At 39.9% G+C, this 24,104-nt stretch overlaps 2 protein-coding genes across 5 annotated transcripts in view; both read left to right on the forward strand.

Moving 5' to 3' along the window:
• The window catches only part of timeless (timeless circadian clock), a 30,737-nt gene extending 19,494 nt beyond the window's left edge, over window positions 1–11,243 (forward strand). For both annotated transcript variants that reach the window (XM_034314397.2, XM_026932900.3), the window contains exons 25-30: window positions 19–87; window positions 475–593; window positions 2,814–3,057; window positions 3,205–3,250; window positions 8,702–8,781; window positions 10,259–11,243. In XM_034314397.2, coding sequence (XP_034170288.2) covers window positions 19–87; window positions 475–593; window positions 2,814–3,057; window positions 3,205–3,250; window positions 8,702–8,781; window positions 10,259–10,386 — 686 coding nt within the window. In that variant the 3' untranslated portion in view covers window positions 10,387–11,243. The remainder of the gene's footprint in view (window positions 1–18; window positions 88–474; window positions 594–2,813; window positions 3,058–3,204; window positions 3,251–8,701; window positions 8,782–10,258) is intronic.
• Window positions 11,244–11,884: 641 nt separating this feature from the next.
• The window catches only part of LOC113538096 (transmembrane protein 198), a 34,458-nt gene continuing 22,238 nt past the window's right edge, over window positions 11,885–24,104 (forward strand). The window contains exon 1 of one of the 3 annotated variants that reach the window (XM_053226953.1): window positions 11,885–12,338. The gene's annotated coding sequence lies outside the window, so the exon portion shown is untranslated. Of the gene's footprint in view, window positions 12,339–17,689; window positions 17,976–24,104 lie in introns of those variants that run through there. The other 2 variants (XM_026932943.3, XM_026932942.3) reach the window with 2 other exon arrangements.

The following is a 24,104-nucleotide window of genomic DNA, read 5'->3' on the forward strand; positions in this document are numbered from 1 at the left end:
GTTTTTCACTGTAAACAGGCATGTCAGGGCCGATCTTGTGGCTTCAGAACTGCCTGAACAGAGCAGCAGATGATCGGGAAGAAGATGGTAATTATAAATTAAGAAATAAATAGTACATCAGTTCATCAGTCAGTCTATTTTAAGTGTTTGTCAAATGGAATTTGAAGTGACAAGACACTCAACGAACAGCAGCATTGTAGAAGAAGGTTTTGACAAGAAGACTATATAACCAAAATTCATGAACAAAAAATCACAAATGGAAAAAAATTAGAGTACAAATGGGTATTTTTTAAAACTATGTTTGATTTCATTTTTGTTCGTATTGTGTCTAGATTTGGATGTGATATTTTGCTTGTGGATCTAATTTTGTTTAATACTTATGGCAGAAAATTTACTCATGAAGCCTTCAGTCATTGATTTAATATTGTTTTTGATTTAAGATTATTGACATGAGTGACTTGTTGAATTCCTCAGGTGTTTCTCACCCTGTGGCACTGGTTCCTCTGACAGAGGAGAACGAAGATGCCATGGAGAACAAAAAATTTCAAAGGCTTCTTCGCAAAGTTGGCATCCGTGCACCAGCTGATGAACAGGTTAAACAGGATTTTAATTAGGATTTGACTGTTAGTTCCAGGTTCAAAACACTCAAGAGGAAGAGGATTGTTGTATACCATCACAGTGTTGTAGCTTTAATTTCTGCTTTTATCTTTTAGAGAATCTCCTCAGTGAAAGCCCAGTTTTAAGCAACACAATCTTTATTTTTTGTCCTGTAGAAATCTTTGGAAAGATACTATATACATTTAAAGCAAGAGAACTAAAAACCGAAAGTATTGGAATGGCAAGGCCAATTCTTTTGTTTTTGCTATACACTGAAGGTATTGAGGTTTGAGATCAAAAGACAAATATGAATTTATAGATCAGAATTTCAGCTTTCATTTCCTGATATTTACAGCTAGATGTGTTAAACACCTTAGAACATGGCACCTTTTGTTGAACCCACCCATTTTTCAAGTGATCAAAAATATTGGAACATGTGACTGACAGGTGTTTCTTGTTGCCCAGTGTTCCCTGATAGATTGATTGTTTAAACAGTTAATATCTCTGAATGTCTACTCTTGGTTTGAGACCTGTGTTTTGCCTGTGAAGACTGCATTTGTTCTTAAAAATGATAAACCAACATAAAGAACAGAGAGCTGTCTATGGCTATCTATTTGAAGCTGAGAAAAGAGGGAAAATTGATCAGAGCCATACAACAATTTTGAATGTCCTGAAAAAAGAAAAAGAAAAAAAAAGAAAGAAACCAGTGGTGTACAAACAACCAGACATCGAACAGGTCGGCTAAGGAAAACAATAGCAGTTGATGACAGAAACTTTGTGAGAGCTGTGAAGAAAAACCCCAAAACAACAGTCATTGACATCACAACAACAACAACAACAACAACACAGGGCAGGGGTGAAGGTATCACAATCCACCAGTCGAAGAAGACTTAGAGATCAGAAATATAGAGGCCATACCACAAGATGCAAACCACTAATCAGCAGTAAGAATCAGAAGGTCTGATTGGAATTCACAAAGAAATATAGAGATGACCCGCAAAAGTTCTGGTACCAAGATTAACCTCTGCTAAAGTGATGGAAAGACCAAAGTGTGGAGAAAGAAAGGATCCACTCATGATCTAAAACATACAGGCTCATTGGTCAAGCATAGTGGAGGTAGTGTCTTGGCTTGGACTTGCATGGCTGCTTCTGGATGGGCTCACTAATCCTTATTGATGAATAACTCTTGATAGTATCAGCAGAATGACATCAGAAGTCTACAGAAACATTCTGTCTGCCAATTTATAGAAAAAGGCATCCAATCTAATTGGGAGGAACTTGCATCATGCAGCAAGACAATGACCCAAAACACACTGCCAACACAACAAAGAATTTCATCAGGTGAAAAAGTGTAAGGTTTAAGGCTGGCCAAGCCATTTACCAGACCTTAATCCAATTGAGCATACATTTCACCATTATTGGTGAATTATCATTATTGCAAGCAAGGGATATGCAAGCAAATATTGTTACTTACTTTAATTTACTTAACTGACAATCTGTTCCAATATTATTGCTCACTCAAAAATTGGGTGGTCTGACACCAAAGGTGTGCCATGTTCCAAGTTGTGTAACACAACTAGATGTAGATATCAGGAAATGAAAGCTGAAATTCTGATCTATCGTCTCATTCATCTTTTGATCTCAAACCCAAATGTCTTGACAAAAACAAAAGAACTGTTAAATTCATAATAAATTCATAATAAATTCAAATAAATTAATTGTTGCTGATCAGCTATAGAATGCCTTTTGTGTGTGTTGTTAGTTTTGCACTGGGGCTATGAAGCTAATTTTGCTGCTGACAAGTAAAGAAAGCTTACAGCATCCATTTAAGGAAACCACTAAACCTGAATCAGTCCTGAATACCTTTTTCCACATATGCTATTATATCAGACTGTCTTACTCCTGTTTGGATTGGTTACACTCTCATTTATTGACTCAATCTCTTCTTGATTGGCTGCTGGCTTTAGGCATTCGTTATCCATCCCAGGTGCAAATATATGATGATGATTGTCAGTTGTTTAGTGTTACAGGCCAAAAATTTACGTTTTCATTGTCTCTCTGTGATTCAACTCCTCCCTCATTTTATAGATTGTCTTTATTAGTTGAGTTTTTTCTTCAACTATAGTCATAAACTTTGCTGAAATTCCCTGGTACAAATATTATGTTGTGTATATACCAGCTATTTTCATGACTGCAACTGCCTTGTGTCCTTCAAGGAGTCTTTCTGGAGGATCCCTGCAACTATGAGCATCTATCAGCTACGGTCAATTGCGGCATCTTTAGACCAGGCAGAGGAAAGCGAGGTCACAGTTCAAGAGGAAACTGATGCAGGGATGACAGTGAATCCTGAATTGGCACAGAACAACGAGGAAGGCCATGACTTACAGGAGCTCAGAGCTCAGGCGCTTCGAGCCCTGCTGCTGGCTCGCCAGAGGAAGCATTCCTCTGAAGACACAAAAAGTAAGTCTTGATTAGGCTTGATGAGTAGACTTTTTAAGATTATTTTAGTTTATTTTTTTTTTATTTATTTTTTTATTACAGTTGATTGTAATAGAATCTTGCCTGTTTAGTGTTTAATTTAACAAACTGTATTTGTCTCCTTTTCAGAAGATTCTTTTGATGTGGAGGCCACTTCTGAAAGTGGAGCACAAAGGTAGGTCCTTTCGTATCCCTTAAAAAATGCCTTTAATTTTCAACACAGTTTTAATAAAGGTCTCCAGAAAAGCCTGTTTTTATTTTAAATAAGTAATTGTATACATTGCTTATTATACAGTCAGAACGCTTTACTAATGTACACTTACTAAATGTACACTTTAATAAAATCCCAAGTTATGGGAAATAGGAAATTACACTCACCATCCACTATGGTGAATTCTAGAGACTGGTGTGTGTGAAAATCCCAGGAGATGAGCAGTTTATGAAACACTCAGACCAGCCCTTCTGGTACCCACATCCATGATATCTGATGCTGAACATTAACTGCAGCTCTTGACCTGTAGCTGCATGATTTTTTGCATTGTGGTGCTGCTACATGATTGGCTGATTAGACAACTACATGAATGTACAGGTGTTCCTAATAAAGTGGATGGTGAGTGTAAGTTATACCATATATTTAGCCATCAATAAAATGACAAGTTATTCACAAATAATGCACTCAGTTTGTACTGTCTAGTTCAGTATTAAGGACAATAGCTCTTTTGCACATACCAGGACAAATCTGATTTGTGTGTCTGCATTGCAAATTGACCAAATCTGATTTGTTTTGTGCTATAATCACATGGCATATCCACATATATTGTCGTTGTAACAACACAGACAACTGTACAATGAGTAATGCAGAGATGACAAATGTTAACTTTACCACAGACTGACACTTCTGAGCATTCTTCTGAAGCGTCTTCTTCAATGTCTACAGCCTCCAGTATCTGCAGCGCCTACTGAGAACACAGCAGTGGATAAGGATGATTTTCAAACTCCACACAATATCAATATCAATCTCTTTCCATGAGAGCGTCCACTTCGCATTTCCATGATGAAGAAATGGTTGATCCTTTGGGCCTTGACAAATTAGCCATTCACCCTGTTCAGCCCAACATGTTTTTCAGGCAGTCCTTTGACACAAATGTGTTTGCGATGCCACCATGTAATAACTTCGCGACAGAGTTCTCCAGTGCACTTACAAGTTCGAATGTGCCTAGAAGGAGATCAAAGACAGCCTGTCCTCTAGCTGATTCCATTGGAGTGGGTCGGGCACCCGAGACTGAACAGCCGCCGGCAGCATTGGTGGTGTCACCTGATGAAGCGCTAAGAGGCAATGTATGCTGTCCAAGTGCACAGCGTGGACGTACCAACACATTACTGATGAAGGCATATGAGACAGTAGCCTCTATAACTCGAGCAAAGGATGCAGTGCAAAGTCGTCAGCTGTAGACTCCTCGGTGCATCAGTTCCTACAGACTGCTCTATTGGCTGTGGATCATGTGACTTGTGAGCTTGGGACACTCTCAACGACCCTTCTAACAATTTGGGTCCAGGTATGGCTTGCTCAGGCAAGACCTTGATGGAACTGCCAATTGTACCAGGACATCTTTTTGGGCCCAATGTCTCCGTGGTGTTGGAGAAGAGAATGAAACTGTCAGAAGCTTCACGACAGCTAACTCAAGTCCAATGGGCAACCACTTTTAGGATGCCACCAGCTACAGCTCACCCACGCTACCCGATTCCGGGGCAGCTATTTCATCACCACACTGCTTACCTTAGGCCCCACAGTGACATAGAGGGGTTGAAGAGGCCCAGAGCCATCGCTCATTTCACAGTCCACCCCAGGTGTGACCACATCAGCGCCCCAAGCGCAGGTACTAAAGGCAGAAGCCAGCAGGATGATTGAGCAGGGGATATACTCTGCAGTTCTGATGCCGACCTCCCAAGTTTTCAGGAATTGTTCTGACATTTGTCAAAGATGTAACCAATTCAATGGCTCTTTCTCTTTTCTAGGAGCCATAGAAAAAGTTCCTCCTCTCAGTCAGTGGGACGGGTTTTACTCTACGTATGTCCTTGTTCCAAAGAACAAGGTTTCGACCAGTTCTACTCTACGTATGTCCTTGTTCCAAAGAACAGGTTTCGACCAGTTCAGGATTTATGACGTTTAAATGTGTTCCTAAAGTTACTTCCTTTTTGAATGTTACACACAGTCGACGTTTTTCTATCTGTGATGGAAGGAAACTGGTTCGCGAGTATGGACTTAAAGGATGCTTGTTTTCATGTTTCCATTGCTACACATCACAGGAAGTTTCTCTGATTCAGCTTTCAGAATCAAGTTTATCAGTTCAAAGCCCTACTGGTTGGTCTATCTCTGGCTCCTTGTGTTTTTACAAGATGAGTGCAGCCCTGTCTCCTCTTTGGACCAAGGGCAGGATTTTGCTGGAGCATATTCAGAGGCTGGGCCAGGGTTGTTTGGTTCCAGTACAGTCCATAACCTTCATACTTCTCTCACGATGTCTGGCACATTGTTGCACACTTGGACAGACAGTATTCATCACTTACTCACTCGGTTCTGACTGGGGACAAAACTTTATGGTGTCCTTCTGTAGCTAATGGCGATGTTGGCTGCTGCCACATCTGTGGTTCCATTGGGGTTGCTTCAACTCAGACCTCTCCAGATTTAGACCAACAGTTTACAGCTAAACTCAGCAAGGCATCGTCATCATATGATTGTTGTTTTTCCTGCTTGTGTCTGCACGCTGGAATAACTTGGCGTTTTTGAGGGCCATAATGCCACTGGGATTTGTGCCTTTCTGTTGGGAAGTGATCACAACCGATGCTTTGCTAACAGGTTGGGGGACAACATGGAACTGAAGGGGGATTGGCAAAAGTTGGTCACCTCCCAGGATCGCACAATCAAGTGGCAGATGCTCTGTCCAGGGATCTACTGCAGCCAGGGGAATGGAGGCTTCAACTGGATGTGGTGCAGTTGATTTGGCAGTGTTTGGCCAGGCAGAGGTGGATCTGTTCGTGTCGGAACTGACCACTCATTGCTGCTGGTGTTTTGCAAGGACCGAGACTTCCGGTCCATTGGGACAGGATGCGTTAGCTCACGAGTGACCGAGTTATCTGTTGTATGCGTTCCCTTCTTTTCCACTGCTGTGGGAGACATTACACTGAATACTCCTTTTTCAAGCACAGAGTACTCCTAGTGTCGCCTCGATGGCCAGCTAGGTGATGGTTTCTTCTGCATCTGAGTCTGTTACAGGGTGAACCATGGCAGCTTCCCATAAGCTGAACGGGTGTGTCTGGCACCCGGATCCGACCTGTCTTCAGCTTTGTGTTTGGCCACTGGGTCCAGTTCACTGTTAGTGGATTGTGAGCCAGCAGTAATCAATATCATTGCTAATGCTAGGGCTACTTCAACATGACAGTTTTATTCTGCTTGTTGGAAGATATTTTCCTCATGGTGTGGGGATCAAGGAATTGGTCCTGTTCTCTGTGCTGTACTGAAAGTATTGAGTTTCTTACAACATCTGTTAAACGACAACAAAGCGGCTTCTACTTTAAAAGTGTATGTTGCTGCGATATCTGCACATCATGTCCCAGTCGATGGTTCTTCTTTGGGGTCTCATAACCTTGTTTGTAGTTTTCTGAAGGGAGCAAGGCATTTAAAGCCTGTTCGTTTAACTCCCTTTCCTGTGTGGGACTTGCCGTTTGTACTTGAATTCCTTAGTACACCACCATTTGAACCATTGGATGTTGCGGATATTAAGTGGTTGTCTTTGAAAGTGGCGTTTGTACTGGCCGTTGCCTCCTCTAAACTTGTGAGTGAGTTTCACCCACATGCTCTGTCAGTGAGTGAGTTGTGCTTACTGTAGCTGCCTGTGGATTCCCTGTCCAAACAGAGACTGTCACGCTGGATTGTTGAGGTGATAAAATAGGCATATGGTAAATCTCATCAGCCCTTGCCAGATGTTATTTGCTATTCTACCAAGGCTGTCTCTTCATCTTGGGCCGCTTTCTGGGGATTTTCCTTGGCGGATGTCTGCGCTGTTGCTACCTGGTCTTCTCCGTGTACTTTTGCATGGATCTACAAGAATAATGTGGCTGCGTCCCATGATGTGAGCCCTGCAGTTGTTCTGGAGCAACCTGGATGTTTTTAGCTTTATGTGTCTTCCACTAGTGCTTAGCACCACCTCTGGCATTCGGGAGGAATGAAACAGAACGCTGGTTATATATGTAACTGTGGTTCTTTGAATTCCAGATGACCGCCAGATGAGTTCTTTGTCATTCGGAATGTGCAAGAAAGCATTCTGAGGCTGGGCACTGAGCTACTGCTGCTTATATCCTTGCGGTTCGGTCTGCATCGTGACGTGATTTTGTTATATTTTCTCGACTTCTCCACTAATGCTTAGCACCACCTCTGGCAGTCATCCGGAATTCACAGAACCACAGTTACATACGTAACCAGCGTTTTGCAGGGGGGAGGGCTCCATTAAAGGGGCCAGTTACTTTACTTTTAAGGTGAAGGCATTAAGAGGCAAAAGTCAGTGTTCTATCTCATTCAACATTCTATTCATACAGCTTTGTTTTCAGTTACATTTTCATTATGTTCTGTATACTACATTTTCTCATGTTTTATACAAATAGATCAACAAATGATCACCATTCAAGGCCTTGTTATTTAAATCACTTGTATTCTCCAGTTTTTATGCTTTTTTGCAAACAGACCAACAAATTCATCCAGGTTCAACGACTTTGGCCTCCTTGATGCAATACTTGGTACACCTAAATTGTTCAGTCTAGTGGACCTGAGATAGGTTTTCACCAGTTTTAGTGCAGAAAAACTCTACTCACAAGAAGCAGTACTAACTGGGATTGAAACAGCTACTTGGCACAGTTTGAAGTGCCAAGAAAAAAAAAAGAAAACTCTTTTTGTAAGCCTCAAAGATGTCAGCTGTACGACAGCTCTAGAGGGTCTAGGCACACCATTCTGTATTTTCCTCAGTCTCACTCCCAGGATCTCCATCTGTCTCTACCTGCTCCACTGTATCCTTGCTGTCTGAATCAGGTTCTCCAACTGACCATTCTTCTTGCTCTTCCTGACGGTCACTTTGGCTCTCTCCCCACCTGGCTCTATCTGACTATCTGGCTGATTGTCTTTGTTTTGTTGGAAGAAGTACGATATCACCTTTCCTTTTCATTTTGGAGAGAACTATAGAGCATTCAAACAAGTGTCACACCACCACCACGATGGGGTTTCTGCGTTAGTTAGCCAATGTTACACATACATGCATACACTTCGTAATGCAACACATTCTCAATAACTTAAATTAATTATTTAAGAGTCAACTCTTTATTTGGGGTGGCTGCAGTGGGGGCCAAGCTTGTTGTCACAGGGGCACTGGCCACCCCCTTTGTGCATAGTGGAGTATTCCTGGTATTTGGTGATACACTGTCTGATTTGCTGGTGGATATACAAATTGTTTGGCATGTTGTTTTGATTTTGCGTGAAGCTCATCCTCTTAGTCTTTATTTAAACCTATTGTGATATATTCATTAACTTTGCTTTTTGCATACTTTGTTCCAGTCTGGATAACAAGACCTTTCTGTGTTCTAGTGCTGCTGCTGTTGAAGGTAAAACATCAGGGAAGAGGAGTCGTGTGTTGGACAGTGATGATGATGATGAGGATGAGACAGGTACTGTAAACTATCTAAAAATCCAACATGCTGACTTTCCATTAGCTTTCAAACCATGACAAATTCTTAATTTTGCACATTATTTTGATTAATATGACATAAGAAAATGTATTGCAGCAGGATAAGGAGATCACAAAAAAAGCCATATGCAGAGCTTTTTTTTTTTTTTTTATTTATTTATTTTTTTTCCCTCCCATCTGTCACTGGCAGTCCTCTAGCAGGTAGCCACTGCTCACACTAGATGATGACTATGATGAGCATGCACAGTACAGTTTGATGTACCAAAAAATTCTCATTAAATGGTTGCTTGGGTGAAAGCAATGGCTAAAAAGTTCTGAATTGAAAAGATCAGATTTATGTGATTTATGGCCAAAGTTTGTGAACACCTGACCAATCACACCCATATGTGCTTGTTGAGCATCCCATTGCAGATTTAGTCCCCTCTTTGGTGTTCTAATAACCTCCACTCTTCTGGCTGTCTAATAGATTTTGGAGGATGGTTGTGGGGGTTTGTCCATTCAGCCACAAGAGCATCAGTGAGTTCAGGCACCGATGTCAGGTGAGGAGGCCTGGCATGTAGTCAGCATCTCAAAAGTGTTCAGTGTTCAGGTGTTCAGAAAGAGCTTTCCCCAAACTGTTGCCATGAAAGCATACTAAAATGTTTCTGTATGCTGTCACATTAACTTTACCCTTCACTGGAACTAAGAGGCCTAGACCAAAGCCTGAAAAACAGCCCCAAAGCATTATCCCTCATCCACCAACCTTTACTGTTGGCACTGTACATTCCGGTAGGTAGCATTCTCCTGGCATCTGCCAAACCCAGATTCGTTCAGAATCAGACTGCCAGCTAGTGACGCATGATCTCAAGAGAACTTGAGCTCTCAAGAGAACACGTTTCCACTGCTCAACAGTCCGGTGGTGGCATGCTTTACACCACGCCAACCGAGACTTGGCATTGCACATAGTAATCTTAGGCTTGTGTGCAGCTGCTCAGCCATGGAAACGCATTTCATGAAGCTCACAGTGTTACAGTTCTTGTGTTAATGTTGCTTCCAGGGGCAGTTTGGAGCTCTGTAAGTGATGCAAGAGAAAGTAGGCAATTTTTATGTGTTAAGTGTTTCAGCACTCAGCGGCCTGGCTCTGTGAGTGTGCATGGTCTACTGCTTCGTGACTGAGCTGTTGTTGCTCCTGCATAATAATAGCACTTACAGGTTTAAAGTTACTGTGCTCTCCAGTATGACCCATTCAACGGCCAATGTTTGTGTATGGAGATTGCATGTCTGTGCTTGGGTTTATGCACCTGTTAGCAATGGGTGTGTCTGAAACACCTGAACTAAGTAATTAGGAGGGGAGTCGACATACTTTTTGGCCATATAATGCACTGAAAAAAAATCAGATCTGTCTTAAAAGCAAAAAAATTTTGGTTCCATCATGTTTTGTGAAATATGTCCTGGTCACAGCTGCTGTTCTTTTGCAGGTGAGGCCTCTCCTTCTAGAATGAACGTTGAAACTGAGGGAGGCAATCAGTCAGACGAGGAAACTCGCTCTGCTCCTGCTAAGCGAAGGCGCCACAGGGTGCTGAGTGATGACGAGGAAGACGACTAGAAGCTTTGAATTTGGACCAGCCAGCCACCCCCCAAGCACTCCCACCACCAACTGCAGAAACACACACAAACACCAACCCCAACAAAATCAGTGACTCCATTCAACCAGTTCACATTACAGTCCACTTTTGCACACGTTTGAACAATTTAAAACTTTTGTTTGTTTGAGCTACTTTGGGTTTTATGTCTGGAGTAAAGCAAAAGTGTGGGCCTGATGCTGCAGATGTAAACAGCTTGGTAATCTTCACGTAAATCAGATTTAGATATTGCTTCTTGAAAGGAAGACGTGGTCTGAAGGAAACATCTAAATATAAGGACTGTTTTCTTTGCTGAGAATATCCACAAGCTGTTTGGAGGTGCAGTTTTTGTACATATAAAATTGTTTCTAGAACGATAATAATTTAGAATTGGGATTCTTGATGGTGTCTTAATTTCAGACTTTGGAAATGTTGGTGGCCACATTTGAGCTCCACCCTCTAGCCTCAACAGAACCATGCAGCTCTGCCCCAGAACACATTCAACGCATTCACATGCACATGTACTATCTGGACTTCAGCAAGTGTAAAGGTTTAATACATTCATGTCATACAATTAGCACTATTCTACATCTCTACATTTTTCCTTGACTTGATTTCATATCCTTGTTTTGCCTCAAGAATTACCACTCTGGGCAGCAGAATCTTTGTTGCAATAAATAATTGTCCCTGGTTTGGTGCTGGTTATAAAAATGGTTAGTGTTGGAGATCTTATCTTTAGTGCTTTTGTTTTCAGATTGTGTTCTGTCACTGTGGGATAGATTATGCTACGGTCTGCATCTGTTGAATAAAGTTTGATTAAATAAATATAATTTACAAATTGTGTACCTAATCATACCATAAAATTCGGACAGTCATTTACAGTGGTGAAATGAACCGGTGTAATGTTTTTGACCCTGGCTAACTGAGTTTTCCTGGTTTTCTGAAGAAACATTACAGGCCTAAAATCATGATCAACATTGTACGGAAGGCCTGAACCACAAAATGTGAAATTAAGTGCTATGTCATTATTTTAATTTGTTATTTTTACTTAACTACTTATTTTGACTTAATATCTTATTATTTAGACTTGACATGTTATTTCACAATTCTCATTATTTTGACTGAATAACTATTTTGACTTTGATATCTTATTTCCACTTATTCATTACTGTGATTTAGTAAGTCAAAGTAACAAGTAATTAACTGGTTATTTCAACTTAATATGTTATTGTGATTTGATAGCTTACATCAGGTTGCTGTCTTGTAATTTTGACTTAAATTGTTAACTTAGTTTAAACTATTATCTCATTATATTTTTATACATTATACATTTTTTGCTTTAATTAAAATATCTCACAATAAGACGATTCAAGGCGTCCACAAAGTTGTACCTATCAGTTCCAATGAAGGACACACGGCCTCTCGTACTTCTCAATACATTTGAAATAAAATCAAAGATTTACATCATATTGTTAAAAAGTTGAAAGTGAGCAGATGTATCTCCTCTTGGCATGTTCTCAAGTTTACACTACAGCAAAGCATTGTGTAGATGCAGAATAGCAGAGAGGAAAAAAGGACAGCTCTGTTTCTAATCAAAGGCGAGGGTCTCCTGCTGGCTCTGCAGCTGTGGTGGGCCGAGTCTCATTCTCCACATCTGGATCCAGTTAAGCACTTCTTACAAACACACATCCGGTCAGACTTTCATCCCACAATTGCGCTGTGGAGCATCCATGAGTGGGTGTGTGAAGTGCCAGAGAGGGAAGGCTCTCTAAAAACACATGTTTGAGTGCCACTGTGAGGGAGCCCCAAGTGCTGGGAATTACTTTCACTGCATTGTTTAGGCTGTTGCTATGTGCACAGGAAAAAACTGGGGACGCCGAGGCTTTTTGAAGACATACCACAATCATGACTCATCTATCTGAGTAGCTTGGCTCTTGTAAGTTGCTTTTTTTGTACTACTCTGGTGTATTACTTGCACCAAGTGTGCTCAGTGTGTTGTCAGGCTATTGTAACTAACAAGTGATCAAAACTGTTTTTTGTAAATACATACTCAAATTTTCACATGGTTGCTTCGAATCATTAAGGTACATCTCATTTTTAATGTATGATTTTGTAAAATAGAATAGCATGTTTCTATGAAATGAAGTATTTCATTTTTATAGTCTGCATCACTTCTGGATTTCTGGTGTAATGCTGTGGAAAAGTTGATTCATTAACCTTAAACTTGCACTCTGAAAGCAGTGTGCATACAATGCCCTCCAGAATTGCAGTAAGTGATTTTTTGAGCTCAAACATACAGGGACATTATATCATTTTATTAATGATATTTTAATGTAAGTAGTGCATTTTTACCCCTATAAAACACTGGTTTCAAAATTCTCCGCACCCTTGCGATTCATATTTTGTAATGCTTGCAACAGAGAGCAGTGGCAGCTGGTGGTTTTTTAAAATAGGGAAAGCATGTGTCTGTTATTGAAGTATATATCTGTATCTGTGTGTTTTCTGTTTTATCGGTTTCATCTGCTGGTCTGGCCTCCTGTTTAATTCTGAGTCTCTCCAGTTACAGGCTTTTCCAGAAATGTATATAGTGGATTTTTAGAGTCAATACTACATTGATCTGTGTGTTTTCTAAGGATTCAAGTCATTTCTCATGTTGATTTTCCAAAATCAAGACTCCATAGACTCCTAAAAAGCAAGGCACATAAATGGATCAAATAAACTAAATTGGTTCTATATGATATTGGAGCTGAAAGTTATTACAGTATGTAGTATGTATGGGTTACATCATTTTGACACGTTTACCTTTGAGACATTGGGGAGAGGCAGGGTTTAAGAAATGTGATGGGAATGAGGAGGGAGGAGAATTCTCTTTGAGCTTAGTCAATGTTGCCTGATTGAGCAAATTTCCTCCTCATTGGGCAATAATTACTTTGCACTGATTAGTTTTGGGGTTGCCAAAAGCTTCCTGCCCTCTGTCTGCTCACTTGGATTTTCAGTGGGAAAATTTTTTTTATGAAAAATTGTTTTTGCCATAATATATACATATAACAGTTGTATATAATATGATTCAATTATGTGATTTGATAGTAGGATCTGGGCCCAGTACCAAATGAAACACACTCATTTTCACTAAGAGGCTTTATCAATGGTCAATCCAGAACTTATCCCAGGAACACTGGGCATGAAGCAGGAATGCGTGCTAGTCTATCACAGGGCACCATGTACACACACCCTAGGGGCAATTTATCTTCACCAGTCTGCCTACTGGCATATTTTTGGGAGCAAACCAGAGATTCCAGAGGAGCTCCACAGGGACATGGGGAGATCATGCTCAGAAACTCCACACGCACACAGTAACCCAACCTCAGGATCAAACCAGGAACCCTGGAACTGTGAGGTAGCAACACTACCTGTTGCACCAACCCACCACCCTGAAACTACCTTCTTTACATAGAAACCAACTCCCTTCTCTTTAATCTACTCTTAAGGTCAAGACTTAACCAGGGTACGTTTGAGACTACTTCTCTAAGATGGTCAATGCTGAACACAAACCGTTAATTTGTCTTTGGCTTCCAGAGAACTTAGATGTTTGCTGCACAAGTGCAAATCCTTTAGCATGGCTCATTAGTTACCATGAAGTGATGAAAGGAAATGATCTGAGTCTATTGCTGGCTTTGGAGCAGGTTGCCATTAGCTCCAGCCGTAGTCACAAGCTATTACACAGATAACCCCAAGGTGTGCATGAGGTGTGATATGTGTATGAGTGGAGAAGAAGGAAGGGAACGTATATTTATCAAATACTTCAACATATGATCAATTTGTGACTTTGTTGATGTTGTCTAAGCAGGTATCGAGGTGAAACAGGAGGGGCAAAACATAATCCAGGCACACACTTGGCCTGAGGATGCTTCCAGACATGTTTTTCTACCATGATTTGTAGATATGGATAGAGCAAAAAAAAAAAAAAGGAAAAAGAAAAGAAGAAGAAGAAGGCATTCTGAAGTTTAGAAAAGCCCTGGCACTTAATTTATAGTTCAGATAACAATGAACCTTGATTATAAAGTAATAAGTAAAGGACTATGGGTTAAATGTGAATGAATAAGATTATTAGTCAATACAATTGCTATAAACAGATGCAGCCTATTGTGGAGTATCCTGTGAGTGGAGTATCCTGTGAGTGTTCTGTTGTTGTTGTTGCTGTTGTTGTTTTTAGCATGTTCCCAGTTACACTATATGGCCAAAGGTTTGCGGACACCTGACCATTACACTCATATGTATGCCTTCCCCAAACTGTTGCCACAAGGTTGGAAGCACAGTATTGTATAGGCTTTGTATTCTGTAGCATTTAAAATTTCCCTAGCTGCAACTAAAGGGGCCTGTGCACAAAGCGAGGCCCATGAAGACATAGTTTGCCAAGGTTGGAGTGGTAGAACTCGAGTGGCCTGCACAGAGCCCTGAGCCCTGAGATGAACTGGAGCGCTGACTACGCACCAGGACTCCTTGCCTGGCATCATCGCCCAGCCTCACAATGCTCTTGTGGCTGAATGTGCATATTCTGACAGCCACGCTCCAAAAACTAGTGGAAAGCCTTCCCAGAAGAGTGGAGATTATTATAAAAGCAAAGGGGGACTAACTTTGGAATGGGATGTTCAAAAAGCACATATGGATGTGATGGTCAGGTGTCCAAAAACGTTTGGCCATATAGTGTACCTTTATTCTTTTTGGAAAGTGTTTTCAAATCACTGCAACACAGAGCACAGAGTAATTCATCAGGATGCAGTAATAGTTGTATTTCATCATTCTGACCACCAGATGTTACTAGCGTGCACTCTGTTGGAAAGCTTCGAATAATAAACCTTTTTAAGTTTGCTCATGTGGCTGACACATTTATCCAAAACGACCTACTAAAAACAAGATACAGCTGAGGATTAAGGATCTTGTGTAAGGACACAGATGGTAGTTTGGTGCTGGGATTTGAATTTGCATCCTTCCAATCAGAAGCCCAAGGCCTTAACCACTGAGCCACCATGTCTCCTTTTTAAGATAAAGTTGGAAGGAAAGCTTCGTTGTTTCAGAAAACCTCATTTTTGCCATCACTAGAGTCTAGCTTAAAGCTTTCCAGAATCCTTATTCACATGATGAATCTGCTCACCATGTGCTGCCGTATGATCTCTCTCTGCTCACTGCTTGTGACTGTTTCTCTGACATTTACATAGATTTGGTATTAAAATTAAAGTCTTCCCCCTTCATGAAACCTTTACCTGGCTAGCGTCACTCCATGGCTGCCCTCATTTGTGTTTACTTGCCACACCCAAAAACAGATGTCCATCATCCAGCCCACCATGCAACTTAGCTAACATTATCATTACATAGTCAACTATTTGCATTAAAGCAAAATTACACCCGGAAACACATTAAATATGTTTATAATGAAATATATGTGATGTGCTTAGTGATTATGGTTGGTGTTGGTGTATTTTTGTTCTTCCAATATGTGCTGTGCGGATCTCACGGAGGATCGAGAAGTTAGCACAGTTACAATGGCATTTAGTAGGGAAAAAAAATTGAATACACAAGAGATAATTATTTCATGTTTTTCATAATTAATAATTATTATTTCATAAATACTTAAATATTGGTTGCATTAGAAAGACAAGTAAAGGCATTATGGATAATGTGTGCATTTATCTTATTTTCAACAACCAGACCATCCTTGTTCCTGAATCTTGGTTAAGTATAAAATGCTGAAATTTATTGTGGTTATAAACTCTACTTTTTGGTCAATAATTAAAAGCTGATTAAAAGTTCAATGCGCTGACTGGACTCACACACTCCATGCTGCTGTAGTAACACATACACTAAACCTCTTTCTCCGTAGGTGCATACCTTTGGGTTGGATGCATATAACCGTTCATTGTGACTGTAATCAGAATGATTTCATACAGATGGCTGAAAATCTTTGCATGTAAGCATAGCCAGTGTTAGAGCATCTCACATCAGATTACACTATGGTCAATAAACTGAATGGTGTCTGAAGGTGAAACATGATTGGCTGTTCCTTTTTTCCTGCAAAATATGTTTAGACCTTACTGTTTCTGTGACGCAGTGACCACAAGTATGGTTCCTGCTGTCCATCACGCCACAGGTACAAGCAGAAAACTAAGGATGATGGAACTCTGATCTGGGCTGTTCCGAAACACTTGAACCCACTTGTACCTCGTTTTGATATGCAAATAATCATGACGATTTTAATGAATATGCAAATTAGGCTGATGAAACATGATGGGCTCTTCTTTTTTCCTGTGAAACATGATTGGGCCTTACTGTTTCTGTGACGCAGTGACCTCAAATTTGGTTCCTGCTGTTCATCATGCCACAGGTACAAGAAATATATATTTTTTTTATTACCCTTTCTAAAGGGGCGGTCACACTAGATTTTGAGCATGCGAAATTTCTGCGAGCAACCGGATATGACATTACAGGGTTGGGGTTTTTTTTGGATTCAGACATGCTTGCACTGTTAGAGCAGTAAATATTTCAGAGGACCCTTGAAGCAATTACAAAATAATTTTGTTAAATTTGTTTCACTGTTAAAATATACCATCTGTTCCTGTATGCAGCAACACCGCAATTCAGGCAGCTTCTCTTCTGATGTTGATTTTGTATTCGTTTAAAGCTGTGTCGTATAAAATGCGATGGTGAACAACCGCTAAAATCAGTGCTTCCTCCATTTTGGATTTTCTGAAATCTTCTATTGGTCACACGTCTTCACGTGATACGAATTCACAGGTCAAAGTTCACCAAACTTGAACTTTGGAACGCAGCGAAAAGTGAAACTTCTTCGCATCGAGATCGTGTTTCCGCTCTCAAGCATTCGCATGCGTATTAATGAAAGTCAGTGGAACTGAAAAGTCTAGTGTGACCGCCGCTTAATTTACAGAGGGTCCCAGAACACTTTAAGCCATGTCTGACATGTTTTGATACGCACATGCTCAGGCTGTGACATCATGTGGTGATTTCTAACGACTTTTTAAGCACGCTAGCTACTTTCCCCTGAAAAGAGTTAGCAATAGCTTACTGCTCAGCAGGAACCCAGTAATGTTTAGTTTTATAAATGCTAAACTCTTTTTTTTTTTTTTTTTTTTTTTTTTTTTTTGGTGTGTAACTAAAATATCATAACAATAAACTATGCATTAGCCATATCCATCTTTCGACAGTATTTCATATATGATATTTTGGGAATGTTTTCCACTTTTGGGTCAAATTTCCAACCCGTCTTGGAGCCGGAGGTGATGAAGGCCAATCTGGCAACCCGGCTGCTGATTAGCTTAGCTGAAGCGCTGCATCCTTTCAAACCCGAAGTGGAGACGCCGAGTGGAAGTCTGTCAAACTTTTCCCACAGCAGACGTGGAGAAGAAATGAAAAGCCAACTATGTTGATTTTTAAACTAGTTCGGTGTCTCCTTGTGCTTTTGTAACAGTGTTTTCAGACTTTTAGCACTCCAGTTCGGGGTTAGAAGTAGCTTTTCGGCGTTTTCTTCCTCTGCTTTATCGATTACAGGAGCTCCACGTCGGTGAGTTTACGTTGCAGCCGTTAAAGTCTCTGAAATGAAGCCTGGACCTTATACTAAACACTTTACCATGTTTTAAATGGAATATTTTCCAAATATTTTAATAGTTACAAAACATTAGTTTTGTAAAATTCACGTGTTCACATATTTCTCTGCAGAAATGTGTGTTTAATTGTTAGAATCTGGCGTTACAGCTGTGTGCTTAAGCTATACAGTAAATATAAAAGCTTCAGTCATGTTTATTTACTTCGACATGTTTGTTTGTTTGTATTTGTATTTGTTTGTATTTTATATAGTTCCAGTCTTGTTTTTCAGCATTACATACACACTTCTTTTTTTTTTTTTTTGTAAACAATTTACTCAAACGTGCTGCTTATGACGTCATACAGCTGGTTTTCATGACTTCATAAGTCTGTTGCCAGCAGGACTGTTGTTTTTTTTTAATAGTAGTTATGCTGATATTATTTGTCTTTGCAACAGCAAAATAAGTGAATTCACTCTCTAACCAGGTTCTCTACACTCTCAGCTGTGTTTAGATGAATCATGACATTCTCGAGATTCAACCCGTGTAAATAATATTGGTGAAAGTAAGGCCATTCTTAATCCATGTGGCATCAGTGGATTGTAATATCATCACAATATGGCATTTTTAGTCATTCATGGTCCTCTAAGTGTGTGTCAGGATACCCTGTTGTGTTGGTCCAGAGATAATTTGGGGTTTTGTGGTAAAGTCACATTGCATCTCCAATTACATCCCCCTCCTTTCTCACACACACACACACACACACACACACACACACACACACACAGATGCAACTTCCACCAGTTGGCTTGGAGCAGATGGTCCTCACTGGAGGACTGTAGGAGAAACGCAGCCAGTCCGTCCCTAGCCGGAGAAAGAGGGAGAGGTCAATGAGGACTTGTAGTCAAAAGCAGATGTTGCTGTCATCCTCTCAGTCCTTTTAGTTTTACGTTTCGTTTAGTAATTATCATTTAAACTTTGATTTAATGGAACTGTCTGTGTACAAATCAAATTTGCACACATTTTCCGTGTATCTCAAATATACTCTCAATCAGCCAAATGCATATTTCCAAGTTCTCCTTTCCTTCCACACATGTGTTTGTGTCACACGTCTAACTGCTGAGATCACACACTCGCCTCATACGATATTTGATCCGCTAAGTAATATAATATTAGCTTTATTAAAACAGCAGTTTCAGGTTTATATATTTAGGATTGAAGGGTTTTCAGGTGTAAAATGGCAGCCCAGTGAAGTTTACAACTCAGTGATGTCGTTTATCCGTTGTTATAAATAAGTGTGTCTTACAGTGTCAGAAGCCATATAAACAGTCTGTTTGAGAACCTGAATAACTTTGAGGTGAATGTGAGTTCGACATTAGCGTCATAATTCCTGAATAGAGCTAATACGGTATGCTTAAGCGGTATGATTTTTTGCCATCGCTGTCATAAAACAATTGTTCATGAGCTCAGATCAGTGGCCTTAGAACACATACTGTGACTGTTTTTGATTAAAATCTGAGTGTGATTGCTGCTGTGACGCCCACTTAAAAGCCACCAACAGGAACACGGCATTACACCAACTTCATGAGACAGCTATAGATACATTAGTGGCAGTGGCAAAAACATGCTGACAGAAAGAAAAATGTCTTTACTACCTCAAGCACACTTTGAAGAATGGTTTTGTTTATGTGATCGGGTTTTCCGAACAAGCCCGGATCACGATGATTGATGATATGAGCAGAATGTAGTCATTTTCTTTAATCGCAGCTCTATTGTTAGAGGATCTTCATATATTGCATATTCTGACATGGAGAACACACAATCACAGTCAGTAATAGTATTTGGCCACGATTTTATTGTGATCATCTTGTATAGTTTTCACAAGTAAGTGTAGAAGACTGCTGAAATCACACAGTGTAAAAGTGGCTCAAGGCAAAATTGGGACACCAAACCTGTTTTCAATGAATGACTGCATATAAGGTGAACCAGAGTTCATTTTGGATCTGAAATGAATTTTTGTTTGTTGGTCACAGAAACTGAACTCACAGTTTTAGTAGAGTTTATACCCATGATATTTTATGATACTGACTTTTGTATTTTCCATGTTGGCCCGTATTTTAAGTGTAAATGATCCTTTGCAGCATTTCGTTCAGAATTAACTTTAGCATTCATCAGCACTTAAAGACCTTCATTTCACAAACATTTCAAGCAGGTTCTAAGAAAAAATACCATTCTCTAATACGAGGCTACCATCAACCCTTTAGTCTAATTCATTTCTCACACAGGAGCTGAAGACAAGCTGTGGCACAGGTTGTTCTCTTTTAAATGCATGGTTCCCATAAATGTGTTGTTATGCAAGACCGTATCCACTTTGCTTATACGCGTTGCGTCACTTTTTGGAAGTTTTGACATTTTAGATCTTGGCTTGGACTGCTTGACAAGGCTCCCATATCTTTGCCGTCATCATTCAAAGTTTGTCTTTGAGATATGTGATTTATTTCACGGTGCATCGGAGCCCAAAGGAAAAGTTGTGGGATGTTTTTGCACAAATGTGGTCGGGATTGAGATAATGTCAGGAGCAGACCGACTCGTGTGTTTGCCTCAATCTCTGCTTGATTTAAAAATAAAAAGCAATGGAAGTGACACTGCCTCCAGCAGATACAACAGTGTCTGCTTTCTGCACGAAAATCAGAAGCCTGTGCTGTCTTGCGTTATAACTGATTTTTTGTTGTTTTTCAAGTAAAGGTAGTGTCGAATATGAGAATCCATGAATTTTCATCAATAGCGTAGTGTGTTTTTCCGACTAATCTTTGCAGCACAAGATTGAGAACTTTAGAAAACAACTGTTGCCATGGTACTTCTGAACGTCTCATCTAAGAAACCTTCTCTCAGATGAAGTGCAGGGAAAGTGACTGGGATTTTGAAGTGTTTTCATTCCCCCGCTGTGTAGCAAGGCAGTTTTATAGGGTTGAGAGAGGCTGCTTTTTGTATTACAATTAGGAATGAAGTGAAAGTCTGGACACCCCACTCATCTGATGAATCAGGGATTCTCCATTGTGTGTGTCAGACGGTACGGGTGGGTGATGCATCCAAAATGTGTGGTAATTGTATCCATCTCATTATTAGGGATGGACTACATGACAAAAATATCATCTCAACACTTGAAGACATTCCTACAATACACAATATGTATCACGATATATAGGTTTGCTAAGAAACTTTCCTCAAAACAGTGATATTGCATTTTTAAAAAACAAACTAAAAAACTGTTTTTAATGACACTTTTCTTAATGTGTAAAATAATTATTGAATATTGAAAAGGAGGAACAAAAAAAAATTCTGTAAAAATCTTAATGATTCAATACAAAATTAACATCGAATCAGCTGTCTCTAATCAGTTTGTAATGATTAGTTAAAAATTATAAAAAGATATCATGATATCTGTCGTATCTCAGAAAAGTGCATCATGACTTGACAATTTATCACAATATCAAAAATGTTCACATCAATGCGAGCTAGCTAGCAAGCTAGTCGATGTGCTATAAAGTGTGTGTGGCTTCTTCAGGATCTATTTCTGTTAGCGGAACATTTGGCCATATTGTGTCTGAAATGTCACTTACTCGATATTAATTGTTGTTTATAGAACTGTTGTATAAAAGCAATATCGCAATTGCAATCATGCAATAGTGTTTAAGAATAGCTGTGCCAAATTAGCTAATGTTTTTATATCCTATTAAAAGATCCATATAAATCACTCCATATTAATTATTTCATTTGATAAAACTGTCTTATTTACACCAGTATATCACCCACCACCTGCAAGGTCTGCCGCAAATTGCATACTTATGTTCTATTCAAGACAATCTTTACTTAACAGATTCATTAGTTACTTTAATTTAAATTATATTAGTGAGCTTGTTAAACGCTTGTTTAGCTCTCTCTTGCTTCGTCACTCTATTGCTGTTAAAATGAGTTGTTTATATTTCCATCCCCGAGAGCACACTGAAAGCTCTAACAGATAAGGTAAGATCATATGCTATGTCAGGGCTGCTCACACTTCTGTGACAAGAGATCTTGTGAAATATGCACATACACTCTAAATTTCAAGTTTGAGAAATTATTTTGAGAGATTTGTTTTTATTCAAATAATGTTATGCAGCTTGAACTCGACAGAGTGAAAGCTGTGAGTCTGGGACGATTTGTTTTGGTTGAGTTGTTTTGGGTTTTTAAGTGTTTGAAAGTGCGCTAAAAAACACGAACTGAATAAACGTGTGCCCGGAGCTCAGCAAAAATTCTGACTGTCTCCCGAGTCTTCCTCCACACTCTCACACATCAGGGTTCTATATTGATCTATTAAGAAGATTGACCAGTGGTTGTCTTGCGATTGAGTAGTCAATCGTGATCGATGTAATGAGCACCACTGTGCTATGTTTTAGGAGTTATTGTGTGCTCTTTGCGGCACAGAGCGCAGGTCTGCATGACTGTTCTATCAGATCCAGGGCTTTGTTGCTTTCTATAACTGAGTCTATTGTTATTTTCTTTGCTAGCTTTGTGTCTATAGATGGACTAAAGGCCTGAGGCAAATATAATAGCTTGCAAGCGAAATATACATTACACAGCTAACATGACTTAACATGCTAACATGGAATAGTCGTTCTGTCAGTTTGCCAGTGTGTAAATGTATCCTGCAGTTGAACATTTGTGAATTCCACATGAACTTTATGTGCAATTAAAATTAAAAAAAAATTAAATACTTTAAGAAATAAGCATTCATGCAGAATAGAATAGTACTTCTGTATTATTAGTCCCCCATTGTTTGCAAACTTATAAGATCTTCAACTTGACTGATTTTCTTAATGTCATGCTGTTGCATCCTAAAAAGTTTTATTCAAATATAAAGTTCTTTGTTTGGAATGCTTCTTCAGTATGCCATGCCAGGTTTATCTGTCACAACCAATTAAAAATATGTTCCACATAGAACAGATAAGATCATTTGAACAAGGAGCCCACAGTATTGTCGATAAGGCCCACAATGCAGCACAGCGTGATGTGGATTCCCAAGCCCTATAGGAACCACAGTAGAATGAGTCAATCAGAACTCGTCAGTAAGTTGCGGTCCATGTCTCCCAACAGACAGTTTTTCCCCCTGGCTGAACAGTGTGGTTTAATTAAACTAGTGGTTTTCTCTCACTGCAGAACTGCTGCTCACTGGAGGTTTTTTGTTTTTTTGGCACCATTCTGTGTAAACCTTTGATTCTGAAATGCGTCTAGCACCAACAACCATCCCACAGTCAAAGTCACAGAGATGAAATTTCTCCCCCATTGTGGTGTTTGATGTGAACATGAACTGAATCTGGTCATCTGTGTCTGCATCATTTTATGCATTGTGCTTCTGCTACATGATTGGCTGATTGAATAATTGCATAAAAGTACAGGTGGACAGGTGTTCCTAATGCAGTGGTTGGTGAGAGTATATATTTATGTATTCATGTATATACATATGTATCCTTAACTATACCAAAGATTACTGCATAGTAAATATTGCGTTAGGTTATAGCATGTAATTTGTGTAACAGCTCTCATTCTCCTACTTATCGTTGTTGCTCACTTGAGTCCAGATAACTGAATCTTTCGATAAGTTTCTCCTGTCTTCCTGTTCTATATGATCAGTGTGATAGTTTTATTGCCACTGCATTGATTCAGAACAGTGTGTATTGGGCAGTCGTTATTCAATGGAGCCGGGTGTCTGTTGCGAAAGGGATCACAAAAGACTGAAGTCCCAGTGAAGTAGGTGTGGCCTCTGTCTGTGTCAGTCCCAGTGAAGTAGGTGTGGCCTATGGTGCTGTCAGTCCCAGTGAAGTAGGTGTGGCCTATGGTGCTGTCAGTCCCAGTGAAGTAGGTGTGGCCTATGGTGCTGTCAGTCCCAGTGAAGTAGGTGTGGCCTCTGTCTGTGTCAGTCCCAGTGAAGTAGGTGTGGCCTCTGTCTGTGTCAGTCCCAGTGAAGTAGATTTGGCCTATGGCCCTGACTGTCCCAGTGAAGTAGGTGTGGCCTATGGCCCTGACTGTCCCAGTGAAGTAGGTGTGGCCTATGGCCCTGACTGTCCCAGTGA

The sequence above is a fragment of the Pangasianodon hypophthalmus genome, chromosome 20 (assembly GCF_027358585.1).
Source record: "Pangasianodon hypophthalmus isolate fPanHyp1 chromosome 20, fPanHyp1.pri, whole genome shotgun sequence".
In the NCBI taxonomy this organism is placed as follows: Eukaryota; Metazoa; Chordata; class Actinopteri; order Siluriformes; family Pangasiidae; genus Pangasianodon; species Pangasianodon hypophthalmus.